Source organism: Pleurodeles waltl, chromosome 12 (genome assembly GCF_031143425.1).
Source record: "Pleurodeles waltl isolate 20211129_DDA chromosome 12, aPleWal1.hap1.20221129, whole genome shotgun sequence".
Classification (NCBI taxonomy): Eukaryota; Metazoa; Chordata; class Amphibia; order Caudata; family Salamandridae; genus Pleurodeles; species Pleurodeles waltl.
This window is the reverse complement of record NC_090451.1, coordinates 690,240,470-690,256,886: the sequence shown is the minus strand read 5'-3', so window position 1 is coordinate 690,256,886 and position 16,417 is coordinate 690,240,470. Positions and strand designations below refer to the sequence as shown.

Sequence of the window (16,417 nt, the reverse complement as noted above, 5' to 3'; positions counted from 1 at the left end):
ATCTTGAATCCGCTGAGGCGGAGGAAAGGCTTGGTTCAATGTTGTATCCAGTACTGCCCCTATGAACAGGAGGCGCTGAGAGGGCTCTAGGTGAGATTTGGGCTCGTTCACCGAAAAACCCAGGTCGAACAACAACTGGGTTGTTGACTGCGGATGATGCGACACAAGCTCCGGGGACTTGGCTTTGATCAACCAGTCGTCCAAGTAAGGGAATACTGCTATCCCCTTCCTTCTGAGTTCTGCCGCAACCACCGACATCACCTTCGTGAAGACTCGAGGTGCTGAAGTAAGACCAAACGGAAGGACCGCAAACTGATAGTGCTGCGATCCCACCACAAACCGGAGATACTTCCTGTGTGACTTGAGTATCGGGATATGAAAGTAAGCATCCTGCAAGTCGACAGACACCATCCAGTCTTCCTTGTTCAACGCCAAAAGCACCTGTGCTAGGGTCAGCATCTTGAACTTTTCCTGCTTGAGGAACCAATTCAAGACCCTCAGGTCCAGGATTGGTCTCAAACGACCATCCTTCTTGGGAATCAGGAAATACCTTGAGTAACATCCTCGACCCCTTTCCTGCTCTGGGACCAACTCCACCGCGCCCTTTGAAAGGAGGGCTTGTACCTCCTGTTCTAGCAACAGGAGGTGTTCTTCTGAACAATAAGAAGGGCGGGGCGGGATGAGGGGCGGGAACTCCCGAAAGGGAAGGGTGTAGCCTTTTCCCACAATACTGAGAACCCAAGTGTCCGTTGTAACAGTCTTCCATTTGGTGAGAAAATGCTGTAATCTTCCCCCTACAGGAGAGGAGTGAGTGGGAAATGGTGGAAGCCTAAGGCTGCTTCCCCTGCTGCACCCCGCCAGAGGATGAGGAAGAGGCAGAGTGCTGCTGAGAGGCTCCTCTGGTGCGGACCCTACCTCTCCCTCTAAAAGATCTATAGGGATGGGAAGAGGCAGGTTGCTGATATCTTCCCCGAAAGGAAGAGGAGGAAGAGCCACGCCCAAATCCACGAAACCTCCTGAAAAATCTGAAAGAGGCCGTGGAAGAAGGAGCTTGGAGCCCTAACGACTTAGCCGTGGCCCTGCTCTCCTTAAAACGTTCCAAGGCCGAATCAGCCTTGGCTCCAAACAGTTTGTCCCCATCAAACGGGAGATCCAACAATGTGGACTGTACATCCGCAGAAAAGCCCGAGTTACGGAGCCAGGCCTGCCTCCTTGCCACCACAGTTGTGCCCATTGCTCTGGCTACCGAGTCGGTCGTATCCAGTCCAGTCTGGATAATCTGGGTCGCAGCAGCCTGGGCATTTGAAACAACATCCAAAAGACCCTGGGGAAGCTCTGTAAATGATGAGGAAATGTCATCCATCAGAGCATGAATATACCTCCCCAGGATACAGGTTGCGTTGGTGGCCTTCAACGCCAGACTGCAGGACGAAAAAATCTTCTTGGACTGCGCCTCTAGTTTCTTTGAATCTCTGTCCCCAGGCACCGTCGGGAAAGAACCAGGCGCTGACTTGGATGAACAGGAGGCCTGCACCACCAAGCTCTCCGGCGTAGGGTGCCTAGACAGAAAACCAGGGTCAGTCGGAGCCGCCCGATACCTCCTGGCCACGGCTCTGTGAACTGCTGGGGAAGATGCCGGCCTCTTCCACACCTCTAACACCGGATCCAGCAGAGCGTCATTAAATGGCAAAAGAGGCTCCGCCGCAGCTGAGGCCGGATGTAGCACCTCTGTTAGAAGGTTTTGTTTAGCCTCCACCACCGGCAAAGGCAGGTCCAAAAAACTAGCTGCCTTCCGTACCACTGCGTGAAAGGAAGCAGCCTCCTCAGTATATTCTCCCGGGGACGAAAGATCCCACTCAGGGGAAGTGTCCAGCCCACTGGCCGACTCCAGACCACGCAGCCCATCACCCGAGTCCTCTAGCTCTCCTTCCTCCAGGGCTCGTTGGTACTCCTGCTCCTCTAATACACGGAGAGCACGTCTCCTCGAATGAAGCCGTTGTTCAATACGCGGAGTCGACAATGCCTCCGCCGAAGTCGAAGATCGGCGCCGATCTTCAGAAGCCACCGACGCCGCGTCCGGCGCCACAGGTAACTTCGGCGCCGACGAAAGAGCAGTCGAAGCAGATGGACCCACCGGAGTCACAGGCCGAAATCCCGACGTCGACGGGATGGAAATCCCCGGGGCCAATCCCTCTGAAGCCACCGGAGCGGCCACCGGCGCCGAGCCCACGTTCCCAAAAGGGAGAAAGGGCATAAAGGGTGCCGGCCGAAGAGGCGCAGGATCACCCAATGAAAAGGCCAAAGGCCCAGCCGGAGCACCCCCTGGAGCCATCTGTTAGAAGATGGCATACATCGCATTCAAGAATGTGGAACTATCGGCTCCAGGGGTGGGAAAAGCCGGATACTGGGGTGCCTGTCTCGGAGGCGACCCATGACGCCGGCTTCGACGTCTGCAACGCCGGAGAAAACACCTGAGGCTCCAATACCTCAATCACCGACGCCTGTCCAGGTGAAGTCGGAGACGCCGGAGAGGGCAACGGCGTCGAAGGATGCGGCGTAACCGTGGGACTGATCTCCCATGTCCTTCGGCGCCGATCCGAAGACCTGGAACGAGTCTCCTTTGAATGACGCCGAGATTCTCTACGGCGCCGGGAGTCTCGATGACGCCGATGTCTTGGTGAAGAAGACTTCTTGTGATGCTTCTCCTTCGATTTTGCCATAAACAGCTTCGCCTCACGTTCCTTGAGGGCCTTTGGATTCATGTGCTGGCATGAATCACAAGTCGAGACGTCGTGGTCGGAGCTCAAACACCAAAGGCAATCGGAATGAGGATCCGTCACTGACATCTTGCCTCCACACTCACGACAAGGCTTGAATCCAGACTTTCTCTGCGACATTATTACCACAGCGAAAGACTACGCAGCAAACATACACTGTAACCACAAAAGTAACAGTTGCTCCCTCGAAGATAACCGTTTCGAATGCACGGAAAAAAGGGAACTGACGTCGGCACGTCGTCGCGGACCTCTTATTGCCTGTATGACGTCAGACGGCGTCGCGTGGGCTAGAGTGACGTCCTCGTCGACGTGCAGAGACTAGTAAGAAGATTTCCGTCGAATGCTGGCGCCATGGGAGTATTCATTAGGTGAGGAATCCACAGGTAGTTGTATCCATCAGAAACAGCTGTATTTGTGATGGTTGCAGGTGGGTTTTGAGGTACTTGATTGTGAATCCCAAACTGTGTAGAAGATCTACTGAGTGTGTTGCTGACAAGTGTGAACTGTACTGGCTTTAATTAGCCAGTCAACTAAATATGGGAACACGTTTGTGTTGTCTTCTTAGGAATGCTGCAACTACTGCTAGACATTTGGTGAACACCCTTGGTGCTGTTGTTAAACCCGAATGGAAGTACCTTGAATTGGTAGGGCTTTCCTGCAATGACAAATTTTAGGTATTTGCGATGTGGTGGATGTATGGGAATGGGGAAATAGGCATCCTTGAGGTCATGTAATTCCCCTTGTTGTAGTAGGGGAATAACGTCTTGTATAGTGCCCATATGAAAGTGTTCTGAAAGAATGTGTAGGTTGAGAGGCCTGTGATCTAATATTGGTCTTAATGAGCAGTCTCTCCTTAGTATGAGGAAGTATGGTGAATATACTCATGATCTTTGTTGGGATAGAACTACCGACTATGGCCCCTTTGAGCAGGAGTGAGCATACTTCCTCTTTTAGTGGAGAGATGGTTTTGAGAGCGTTTGTGTGAGCAAGGGGGAAATGCTTGGCGGAGTGAAAGAACGTTCCAGACAATAGCCATGTTGGATAATTGACATAACTCAAAGGCCTGTAGTGATGTTGTGCCATTGTGGATAAACGTTTACCAGTCTTCCTGCCGAAGGAGATGTGTGCTGTGGGGATGTTCAGAAAGTCACTGCTGGGTTGAGGTAGAGAAACCTCTGGAAGCGGATGCTTTACTTCTTCCTCTATTATTGGATCCTCTATAAGACCCTTTAAACGGTTCTCTTGTATAAAAATGTGATGTCTGTTTTTGTTGTGAGGTTGTTTTGTCTGTAGCTGATGGTTTGAAGCCACCTCTAAATTATGGCCCGAGAATATGGTATCTAGTGTGTGTGGTGTATGTCGCACCCATAGCTTTAGCTGTCTCCGAATTGTTTTTGAGTTTCTCTATTTTTTGTGTCTACCTCCTTTTTGAACAAATGTTCCCTATCAAAGAGCATATTTAAGCCAGCTCGCTGTATGTCAGGTTTAAAACATTAACATCTGAGCCAAGCATGCCTTCTACTGACCACACTGGTGTTAATCCTCCTTGCTGCCGCATCAGCTGCATCTGTAGCATATCTAACAGCGTTATTAGATATAGCTTGCCCTTCTGTGACTATTTGTTGTCCCCATTTTTGATGTTCCGTTGGTAGATACTGTAAAGGTTATTCCATCTGGTCCCAGTGGGCCCGATCGTATCTTGCCAAGAGTGCCTGTGAGATTGCTATCCTCCAGTTAGTTGCAGCCTGGGAAGCTACCCTTTTAACCTGCTGCATCTAACTTTTTGCTTTCCTTGTCTGCAGAAGGAGCATCTCATGTGGACTGACTATTGGCCCTTTTCCTGGCAGCGCTAACGACTATGGAATCAGATGGTAACGGAGTCCTGATAAAAACTGGGTCCGAGGGTGCATGCCTGGAAGCATCAGAAGGCATTGGTATCCCTTATGTGTAGCTGCTAATGTATTAAATAGAAAATCCTCCTCAATGGGATCTGGGCAGGATCAAATCTGGATCGTTATAAAGAATGGGAACAGGGTCATAAAGGTCCCATGGATCTGTATCTTGCTAAATGTCACTAAGATCATTCATGTGAGGTGATGCTGAGGATGTCTGTGGGGAAAACTGTAGGAGAATGTGGTGGTGAAGGCTACTGTTGTTGTGTAGCCTTTTCTTTCTCCTTCTCTGTTGAGACTTTCTTTGGTGGAGGCCCAGCATGTAAAGTGTCTTGATAAGTTAATTTTTTTAAATATAGTTTCAGGAGGAGAAGCAATTATCCTTCCAGTGTCCTTCTGAATATGAAGTTTGAGCTGTTTCACGACCATAATCTCTAAAATAGGTCTGAACCCGACGGCGGAGAGAAACAATCTAACAAAGAACTTAATACCCATGCGCAGTATCACCAAAAGGAGGAGTCATTCGATCTTGACTCAAAAACATTCTTTTAAGTAAAAGAACTTGTAACCCACACTCCGAGCCCAACATTAGATGGCGGACTTATGCAAAGCATGTGCATCGACAGCTACACATGCCATTGAACATTTAGAATTCAGAGAGGTGTGTGCACCCACAGATCAGTTCCACCCCTAAGGTGTGCTGCCTGATGTGGACAAAACATTGCAACACCAAAACGGCAGATTGTTAAGAGTTAAGAACACTGAGACATGGTTACGCCCACTTACCACAGGAAGTGGTCATACAGAGGTTGCAGTGACCCCAGGAGTAAGTAGCCCATTGGCTACCACCATAAACGCTTGTAAATTCAGTATTTAGGGGAGCCCCAGGCACCAGGAAATGAAATTCCTTCTAACCTACGAAGGAGGAGATTCAAGATGCGCAAAAGCCAAGAAAGAGGAAATGCACCTGACTTGGACCCAGCCATGCCGGTCCCATCGAATTGCATCCAAGTCCCCTCGTCCTACATCTGTTGTTTCTCCAAAAGCCTCGGAGGACTGCCTGCTGTCAACAAAAACAAAAACCCAGGAACTCCTGTGGAACAAGAGAGCAGCTTCCTGGCACCCCAACAGAACTGAGAGGACACCAGACCGCTTTAAACCAGACACCTGAAGACACCACTTCAGCCGCACCATCTAGCCTGAGTTGAAGCGGGGCACCGGTGCAAGCTTGGTCCCCTGGCACTCCGGTGTAAGCCCACCTTAGACTTTCCCACTGTGGACTCTGAAGCAGCGCAGCCTATAACACAGGCCCCCTCAACCTGGAGTGCTCCGTGGAGAAAACCAGATCCCTCAAGACACCTCTGCAACCATCGCCCCAGGCCCATGGAGAAGAGGAGTTGCTATACTATACCTGATTGCAGTACTTGTTTTTCTCCATAGTATAACAGTGCCACTTCTGAAAAATGCACTGTAGGAAGTTGGCCCTTTATGTGGTATGTGAATACCGTGTAAAGGGTCCAGGGATTGCCCATTGAATGGACACACCACTAACATCCCTAAATTCAGTATTTGGGGAAGTCCCTGACATTAGAGAAGCAGATCCCTGCGTACTTGAAGGACAGTCCTGGGACGCTAAAGGCAAGAACTGAATATCCGTGACAGACTTGGCGCCAGCCCTGCAAGCCTGCCTGTGGACTTCCACAATCGCAAGTAAGATGCCTCATCCTCCAACAGCTGAAACTTCCAAAAGCCCAGGAAGACGGCCAATCTTCACCCCAGCACAAGGAACTCCTGTGGAGTAGCAGAGCTGCTCCCCTGCATCCTTGCAGGCACCCAAGAAACGCTGAAGAGGACCTCCGGACCACCAAAACTGCAGTCGGACAGCACCACCGCACCGAGCCCCCCCAACTGGTGTTGAAGTGGGCCAATGGTGCTAACTTGGTCCCCAGTCTCTCCAGAAAGAAAGTCCCTCATGGGTTTTCCCGCTGTGACCTTCACATCGATGCCTGCAGCCTCTTTATATATGTACCCCTGAACCGCGACCGCCTCCGTTGACAGCAAACCTGACAGTCCACTGCACCTCTGCAACTGGACACCCCAGACCAAGGAGACAAGGACCACTGGTGTCTCTGCATCCCCAGGCTTGTAAAACTGGGTGGTTACTCGTTGGTATACTCAGACTGGGTCCAAGGACCTTCTGCACCCGGATACCCTGGTTCTAGAAGAAGAGGACCCCTCGTGTCCCTACGTCCCTGAGCATCGCAAGACCTGAGCCCATTCGGTAGCTCACACAAACAGGACGTCTAAGTCCTAGCCTGCAGCCTCTTTTCACAGTGACTGATCTCCACAGGAATGCATTGGGCACCTGGTGCTGTTTTGCACTCTATACCCGGCTGCCCTTGTGCCGCTGAGGGTGTACTGTGGGTGCTGCCTTGGACCTTGCCCACTGCTCACCTTAAACCCAGGAGATTGGTCTTGTAAGTCGCTATACACTACCTGCTTGCAAAAACTTGTTTTTCCTCCCATTGGATAGTGCAGAACCCAGAAATTGTCCACTTTTCAAAGTGAAAAGAATTCCTATTTAAAAACACACTTAATGGAATGATTCTCTGACGCTTAAAAATATATAAAGATACATGATTTAAAAAAAAAAAAATTGCTGTAATTCTTGAGTTGTGTGTCATTTATTGACTATTATATGTATTTGTAGATGTCTTGCACTCCTCTGTGTCAAGCCTAAGGCTGCTTGACCACACTACCCCTGAATACTGCATTTTGGGATTGCATAGCAAGCCCTGCTACTCACTGGGTGACCCCTGGACCCTTTACGTGGTATTCTTATACCACATAAAATGCCAGCTTCCTACAACTACGGTAAGTGCTAACTCAATTGGGGACCACAAAAGATTGTACTTCAAGATATGAAATTAACAGTTAATTTACACCAGACTCGTTGCGGAGATCATATTTAAGGTAACTTAACAGAGAGGTGCCGTTAAAAAGTCCAAACCTCTGGTAGCCTCTCTTGCCTGGCTGCAGCAGCTGTCACCCGAGACAATATGCTGCCACCTGCCAGGAAGTGTGAAGTGCTACCAGGAACAGGGGGACAAAGAACTGCTGAAGGGAGGACATATGACCTCCTCCAGCAGGGTGACTACTGGACGGTGGCTACAGACACCAAACTTCAAATAGGCTACCACCTCAGTGAAGCAACTGGCAATCACACCTTTGACTGTCCGCTCCTTTGTGTAGGCAGAGAGGCTGGCATCTCCTCCAGAGGAAGGGAACACTTTGTGGAACCAGTTTTCTAGGAGGAGTGGCACGGGTATGCCCAGGGCTCCTCATAGGTGGAGTATGGGTTGCGCCATCTTGGTTTCAGGTAGAGAGGTATCATGGGACTGTTCAGTGGCCAAACTCCCGTAAGTGATGTAAAGTGGGAAGGGTGGTCTTGTGGTAAACTACTGCCCCATTGGCTAGTGAGCCCTCTCCTCCCACAACAGTGAAGATGGCATAATATCGACACCCCAACAAACAGTCCTCAGATCACTACTGGACTGGGAAGAAGACAGAAGAACTGCCTGCTGCTCCCTGGACCCAGCAGAGAGGGTGCACCAAAGAGTGCACTGCACCTGCTGCACTCTAGGGATCTGCAACAGTTGCAGTCCACTGCTGTGCCCACTCATTGCAAAGACCTCCACTTGTGGCAGGACAGAAAAAGTGACTACAAGAGCTAGTTAGCTATTAGGGTCACCAAAATCTAAAGAACCCTCACTCTTCGAGAGCCCAACAGCCCACTGGACGCTGAGGTATCTACTGAGCAACAGAGTCCTAACTTTCCCTAGGTGTCCCCAAGTCCATCCAACCCATGGCCAACGGTGAGGTGAACACCGGTCCCTGAAATGAACTCTTTAGCTGTAAGTAACCGGGAGACCAGCTGGCCAATAGAGACTGGACTTGTTCTTGGCTCCCCGAGTGTGCTGTGGGAAGTCAAGTCCTAATGCCAGAGAAACCCCCCGAAGTTTGTGGGCCCTAGGGTGGCCACAGGAACACACACTGCATCTTGTGTGTCTCAGTATCAGGACCAGAACCACACTAAAGTAGATCAAAACACTGAGGACCTTAAGACTGCTAGAATTGACAGGTAACCTAAGGGGTCCCTTGTGACTGACACCTGGGCCCATCTTAGCCCGTCCAAGTAATGACAAGCAACTGTTTTAACCAGTTTGCTACTAATTGCTCAACTGCTTACAATTTACTGCAGATTTTCAAAAATAATTTACTTACCTTTGAAAAAATCCTATCTCCAGTTTCCTTCGACAGATTTTTGTCGTTTTGTTGTCTATTTAAAGATTTAAAAAAACACTTTATAAATTGGTACTGGGTTTAAATGAAGTTGTGCTGCTAATTAACTGTTTTGGGACGTCTAAACGCTTCATACTTCTTTTAATTAAGCCTGACTGCTATGTACCACAGCTACCCATGAATGAGCCAAACTTCACTGTACCAGACAGACTGTGATATCATAAAATGGTGAGGTCTCACAACCACACCACATAATCCATGTTTACTGAGGTGTGAGAAACTGGGTTCACCCACGTGTATCGGTCAGTAAAGCTCTTAATTCATGAGCACTTGCAATTCACTAACTCTTCTTAGTGATGTAATGGGGATTAAGAATGCAATCTTCAATTGTCGAGGCTTGCTTTATTCTTAGGTTCCCACAGGTAGCTTCAGAAGCGGTGCTGAAACCAGGTTCTACATTGGTGTGGGTGCTGATCTTAGTGGTCCTACACTTTTGACCCATTCTAGGAATCTTCTCATCATTAGTGACTTGAAAAAAACTCAGTTTGATGCCCCTTGTGTAAGCCACTAAAGCCGGCAATAGTGAAGTGTAGTAAAGTTTCCTTTCTAAAAAGTGAGCTAAATATTTGACATTCTAGACATCTTCCGTCCTAGTGCCTGTGAGGTACTTTTTGCTACACAAAGTGGATCAACCGATTCCACTCTGTGGTGTAGCACTTACAAGTGGCACATCTTCTAGCCTCTCGCAATACCTTTATGCATCTTTTGGGAAGTCCAATATGTGCAATCCCTAGGTCTCCAGGAGTCATGCTATTAGGCTGAGGATCGGCTAGTTCCAGGTGGTGCAGCTTAGTCTTTTGTATTGTTAGCAAGCCCTGATAGGCTCGTGCTCCCATTACACTGCCTTGTGCTATTTCTGCCAGGTTGGAGAATCACATCTGCCTGGCCCATCGAGGCACTACCAATATTAGAGTCATGTGGGACTGTTTGCATTTTGTCAGCACTCATGGTATCAGTGAGATTATAGGAAAAGCATATGCAAATTTCCCTAAACAGCTTATCAACAGGACATTCCATTGTGACAGGTGCTGTGGGTACCTGAGAGGACATGTGCCGCCGAATCCCAAAAGGTGTGAGTAGCATACCAACAAACTGCTGGTGTTAACAGATCGCATGGTTCAAGAAAAGACATTTGCCAAATGTTTACACTCACTTAAAGATTCCCTGTCAGGGGGAGTGGCGGAAAATACACAGGTATTAGAGTGGCTGGTAGAAGCCTGCACCACTATGCTTTCTGGTGAGGAGTTCTGTGAAAGCAAAGCCTGGTCACTAGAAACAGGAATCTAGCACCGCTAGGAATCAGTCGCCCAAGCCCCCAATAAAATGCCTTGTTAAAAAGAAGAAGGGGCATAGAAGAAGGGGCATAGAAAAAGTTGGCCCAAGTTATAGGACTCCAGTTAAAGCTTGGTTTAAACCTCCAAGGTGGAAAGCTGGAGGTCAAGTTCACTGGCCACCCAATGCATCGCCGCGAGGTAGGAAGCGTACGCCTCTATAACTGGTCCAAGGGGAGAAAAAAGACCGGTCTTTGGGAAGGTATCAAGGGCCACTATCCTCCTTAAATTCTCTTACCAATTGTCATCCTAGTAGAGCTGAGAAAACTCGTCCCTGGGTTCTGTCATTATCCAAATCAGTCCCAAAAAGGGCATCACAGTGTGGAAAACCTAGTGGGAATTCTGTGGGGGAGCGGCTTCTCAGGAATGACATCAGTCGAGGTCGGAGCAGTGTCAGAAGCAACAATCGCGACTGGCTTCCCAGATGGCAGTCAGCGTAGACGTGCTCAGGGCAGTGTATAGGCTGAGAGGACCCGGCTGGCAGCTAGGGTAACCCACCAGCATCCTCATTCGAAGAGCTGCACTGTGGCTACACACAACTCTTTCATTCGGTGCAGCACCCCTAAAACTCTACTTGTGCCAAAACCAGTTGTGGGGTCAGCTCCAAAGTCGGCAGACTTCAGGAGCAAGATTGAGAAGAGTGAAGTCACCATCAGGTCTGCTCCGGAGAATGCAAGTGGAGTGAAGCAGTGCATTTCCACTTTGTTTCTTACACTTACCTAAGGACGTTTAGCACAATGAACACCGACCTCTGCAGTGCCTCAGTCGATTCCTGGGACTGAGATCAAACCTCAAATGTGGACTGCTATGTGGAATGGGCCCATTGAGTTGTCCTCTTATGCTTGGCAACTAAGTTTTTCCTCACATTCCATGATGGCCCTTGGGTTTAATTGACGTGCAACCACTGTATGTCTTGGGAGTCATGGCTAGACCAGAGACACACCTGATAAGATTTCTGTCAAAAACATTAATTTGCAACAGTCCCTGGAGTATTTGAAACCTGTTGTTTTAGTGAGTAACATCCCTTGCACACTGACAAATATTTTGAAAAAATAGTGAGGCGATTCTTAAAGAGAAGAGGGAGCTCCAGACTCTCGTCTAGTGGCGAGGGAATAAAGGAACTGACGTGACATTCTGGAGTGCCATTTTAAGACAGCGTAGAGCAGCCAGGCGCCACCTTCTGGAGCACAGAGGTACTGCTGAAACGTTTCTGGATCCAGCCTGGCACCCGCAGAATATTCAAAAGATGAGTAATCTGTGCCTAGAAGTTTACATCAGAAAGACGGTCACTTGTGTGTAAGGACTTAGAAGTGCTAAACTTCTGCAAAATCTTCAAGCCAAGAGATACTTTTTACACACTCTCCCCAAGTTATCTTGCAGCCTTTGGAAAACAATGTCCCTTAACAGCCTGACTTTAACACCCATTTGAATGTACAAAGGGCACACTGACTTTTCCTGGCTGAAGATCCAAGATGACTTTGTACTTTGAATCTTCTGGTGATAGAGCAAGTAGGTGATTTCACAATGCTTTGTACGACCTGCTGCTTTTAGTGGAGTTGACCAGTTTAGAAGTAGCAATGTTCCTCATGTTTAAGAAAGGCCTTCCTTTCTAGTGTTTTCTGCAACTAACTGCTGCAACCATTTATCATAAGCTACCGAACACTAACCATCTTGGCCTAATGGCCATAACAAGTGATGACCAGTAAAGTTTAGCACTACAAACTAGCTTGAAGCTACGCCTATACTACACAAGGGTGGGAAAAGAGCAGAGAGTTTTATTTATCAGAAGCAGATATGCACACGTTACAAAACAACTCCAACGATACTGTGATGCAGCTATTAGGATTTATACATTTTTAGTGCTTCAATCAACAATTAAGCACTAGATAAAACGTAATTCTTTACAATAATCAATCTGGTTGTCTTCATGTTTACACATGTTTGTTGCAGAGTCTTTGTGATACAATTTGTATGAAGTAATGACAATGTAATCACTATGAAGACGTTCAATAGCATGGCTAGTCGTTTACCTTCACTGTGTTGGCTGCCTGCGCTGCCCACGCCATAGCTGTATGATGAGAGTTCGTGGTAGGCTGGAGGTTGTGTGCTGTATGGGTGTGGTGCCTGGTACTGGTACGAGAAAGTAGGTAGCAATGGCCAAGGTGTTGCCCCTGGCAGTGGAAGAGGAGCCAATGTATCCTGGTCTGATGCCCCACTGGAGCCATCGTTATCATTTAGCGAGAGGTTCACCATGTCTGGAAAGAAAAGACAAGAATATGATGAAACAGGATGACAGCAGAAGTGCACAGAGGTGTGAAAACACACACATGAATTGGGTGAACTAGAAAAACAGGACTGGCTTGGTGGAACTCTAAACAATAACCAGATGAAAACAAGGAGACCCTTGGGCATCAGGCATTCATTGAACGATGTTTGCCTCCTTAATCTGGACTAGATATTTGCATGTTCGGCATGACTGCTTACATTTGAGGCCTTTGAAAGAAAAATGATTGTAGCAGATTTCGCTCATGAACAAGAGTTGGCCTCAACAGATTTGTCTACATCAATGGCAGCAACAATACATAATTAGCAAACAATTAAAGTTGGTATGAAAGCAAGTTCTGTTCCTCTCCCCCCAGATGTGCCCGACAAAGGAAGTGTCAGAGAAGGGAGAAGTAGAGGGGTATCCTTACAGTTTTCACAGCCGCTGAAATCCCCAAAGATATAGTAGCACTGCTCAGAGAAGGTGATCTTGTTGACTGTGTGCCGTATAAAACCTGCCTTCAGAAGATTGCTGGCATATTTACGAGCCTCTCGCCTGTCCTGGAAACCTTCAACATGGTGATAGAGCCAGTCTACCACATCTGAACCTGTAGTGAAAGGGAACATTAGCATGATTAAGCGTTTCATGAAAAACCCTGTGCCCTATGCCAGGTTGGCAATCAGCACCTCACACAGGAGATTTCCACCATCACCAAACTACCTCTCCATTTCCCAAGGCCTGACATTACCTAAGAAGGCATTTGGTATTGTGATCTTCAGCCACATTCTGTCTCGCACCTCAAGACCAGACTCCGGCGAGGCCATTGCCTTGGCCACAGATACCATGTCAGTGTGGATGGATAGATTGAAGTCATCAAAACCTGACAGGAAAATACATAAAGCAGGAGTCAGAGTCAATACGAATGGACAAAAGCACAATCTCAGAACAGCGTCAGAGGCAAGCGTCCTAGTCCAGTCAGATCATAAGGGAAATGTCCCTAACAAGCGCTCTATCCTTGCAGGAGATATCCCTTATGGGTATTAACTACTTACTACCCCTTCATCTCAATCTGATCCCACCTTCCCTTCTTCTGAAAGATAGCTACCCAACACCTCCTTCTGGCAAAGTACTTGTTCTTGTCAAATGCATTTTGCAGTGCCCCAAGTTATAAGCAAAACAGAAGAGCCACTTGATGTTCCTAACGTTCAAAGCATTAAGGTGCATAGCACTAATCCTAACCATTTCAAAGGCAGCACACTCAACCATGCCTTTCATCACAATGAAAACGTATTCAGACATTCTAACCTGCATCCAAGCCATTCAATATACAGATGACCCCTTACCACTAATGCGAAAGCCCAACTGGAGAAGTGCTCGTATCACAGCTCAACATAGCCAATGCCTCCCTTGCACAGGACATGATCCAAGTCTCATTCAAAACCAACTATATTTCATGTTACTGATAAACACGCCCACAACTTCATCAGGCAATCACAGAGCAATCCAGTACCAACCCCTCTCTATAAAAATGAATGGTGAAGATAGTTGTGAATTACTGTTCACTCCCTTGATAACCACCACAAGTCAGCACTGAGACCACACTGTAGCACTGAAGCAGGACCCATCAAATGTGTTGACCATTCCATATTGCTATCTGAAATGGGACTTCTATTCCTAACCATCGACAACCAGATCCTTTGGTATGTCCTCTTAATTTGCTTGAGGTTAATGGACACTGTTAAAATGGTCTCCTCGTTCCCCTACAATGAACATTGGCACTTCTCAGATTCAAAATACCGTCCAGATCATATCAACAATTCATGGTTTGCAGAGTAGCTTATGTAGCCATCCCTTCGGTTTTATACTATATTGAGCTGTTCCACCTGAAAATGGACTTACATTCCATCTGTTTACAGCAACAACCAACTCCATCTAAAAGTCTCCTGGAATGTAGAGTAGTAATTCAAGACCATCTGCTCCTGCATCTAAATGTCCTGGGCCTAGCTCAAATTAACACCACCTTGACTAAGCTTATTCTCACTGCCCTAAATGTGAAATAAGGCCAAACGCAGAAGTTATTGACTTCACAATTAAAATGTCCAAGCACTAGCTCTCTGCCTCCTGGAGACAGCCAACTCTAGCACTTCTGGCAATAACCCAGAATCAATGTAGGCTGTCCTGAGACCAACAGGCATATTAAATCTTGAAGAAATTCACCCACATTAGCACAACCATGTAGGTTAGTACGAAAGCTTTCCAATGCATTCACTGTGAACACTCCACCTCACGCAGAAGAAATATAAAAAGGCAGATGCACAGTGCAGTGCACAAGAGGAAACAAGCCTTCTAAAGCTAAAGACCAAGCTCATAGAACAGCACTGAACCAAAGTGGCGTTTTGCTGCTATGTATCCACTTCAGAAAAATGTTAAAACCTATCAAGGAAGCACCTCATCCACACTTGCTGAAAAAAAAAAAATGGAAAAAAAAATGCCCTCCTTGCCTAAACCAAGCTTGAATAAAGTTATCCTTCTGCAGGAGATCAAATTGCAACCTCCCGTGACAGCAATCTGGTGCTTGCTAGCTCGGTTTGCATTGCATATGCTCCAACACATACAACTGCAAGAGCACATATCCGTATAAATGCCTCTTTCTTTGATTAGAGAATCAGAGAATGGCTTTCTATAGAAATGTAAAGCAGCACACAAAAGCTGCAAGGTTTGCCATGCATGAGAGAGACCCCATCGCCTCACCGGCTGCAAGACTTACGTTCAGTCTCAGTGACAGAGCTGCTGGAAGTGATTGTACTCATGGAGGAGCTGCCTGGATAAATTGGGAAGGCACCAGTGAGTGCAGCAGAATGAGACACCCATGCTGCTGGGTCAATTGGCTGGATTGGTTCATCTGCAAAGAAAGGAAGTAGAGGAGGTGTGACGTCAGTGAAAAAAAGACTACATACGAGAGGAAAACAGCAACAGCGATACTTAAGGCCACATGGTAATAAATAAGAAAGCACACACGGTTGGATTAATGGTAAAAGTCGGGAAATACAGTTTGTGAGAGTATGGTACTTACTCCGAGGAAGAGTGAAGTATCCCTGTGGGGAAGGATCCCAACACTTTGCAACTGTCAGCACAATCGGTCTAAAAGACAAAAGGCAAAATTCACCTCTGAAACTAGCTGCCACCTTCAAATTGACTCATTACCTTAACTTGTGGTCCACAATGCTTTTTTTTCTTTTTTCTTTTAATGGGAGTAACTAAATGCTAGAACAAATACTTAATTCAGTGACAATTTAAAACTGTTAGGAAACTAGTAATGACCCAGCCCTCACCCGAAATTGATCATTTCACACAAAGTCAACTTAAGTATCACAAAAATTCATCTCTCCGACAATAGGAGGCAGGGCTGTCACAGAACTTAATTGTACTATCAATGAGATATGAGTTACTGACCTGTAATTGTAGTTTTGCAGCTTAACCATTCTAGAGACGCAGTCTGTGTGTAATCCTGGTAGATAATGGTTAATAGTCAGAAATGGTCTTTTCCTTCTGCCCATCACAGTTCTGTACTTCGGTGCAACTATGGGGTATCTCAAAAGACTATTTTGAATAGAAGCCCACACATGCCATCATTATAGACACCAACCAACAACTATCAAGTTCAGAAGCACACAGGGGAAATGAAATAAAAACGGTCAGTGATTCAGAGTTCCTGTGATGAACAAGGGAATCAAAAATAGTCTAACTTCATGTTCAGTAGATAACGCAGGGGAAACCGTTCTAAACTAGTTG

At 47.1% G+C, this 16,417-nt stretch overlaps 1 protein-coding gene across 1 annotated transcript in view; it reads right to left on the bottom strand.

Annotated features, from left to right (window-relative positions):
• DVL2 (dishevelled segment polarity protein 2) overlaps positions 1-16,417 on the bottom strand; it is a 113,516-nt gene that overhangs the window by 10,781 nt on the left and 86,318 nt on the right. The window contains exons 10-14 of the mRNA XM_069215532.1: positions 15,699-15,766; positions 15,393-15,527; positions 13,374-13,505; positions 13,056-13,232; positions 12,393-12,617 (exon numbers count right to left, since the gene is read on the bottom strand). Of these exons, the coding sequence (XP_069071633.1) occupies positions 12,393-12,617; positions 13,056-13,232; positions 13,374-13,505; positions 15,393-15,527; positions 15,699-15,766 (737 nt within the window). The remainder of the gene's footprint in view (positions 1-12,392; positions 12,618-13,055; positions 13,233-13,373; positions 13,506-15,392; positions 15,528-15,698; positions 15,767-16,417) is intronic.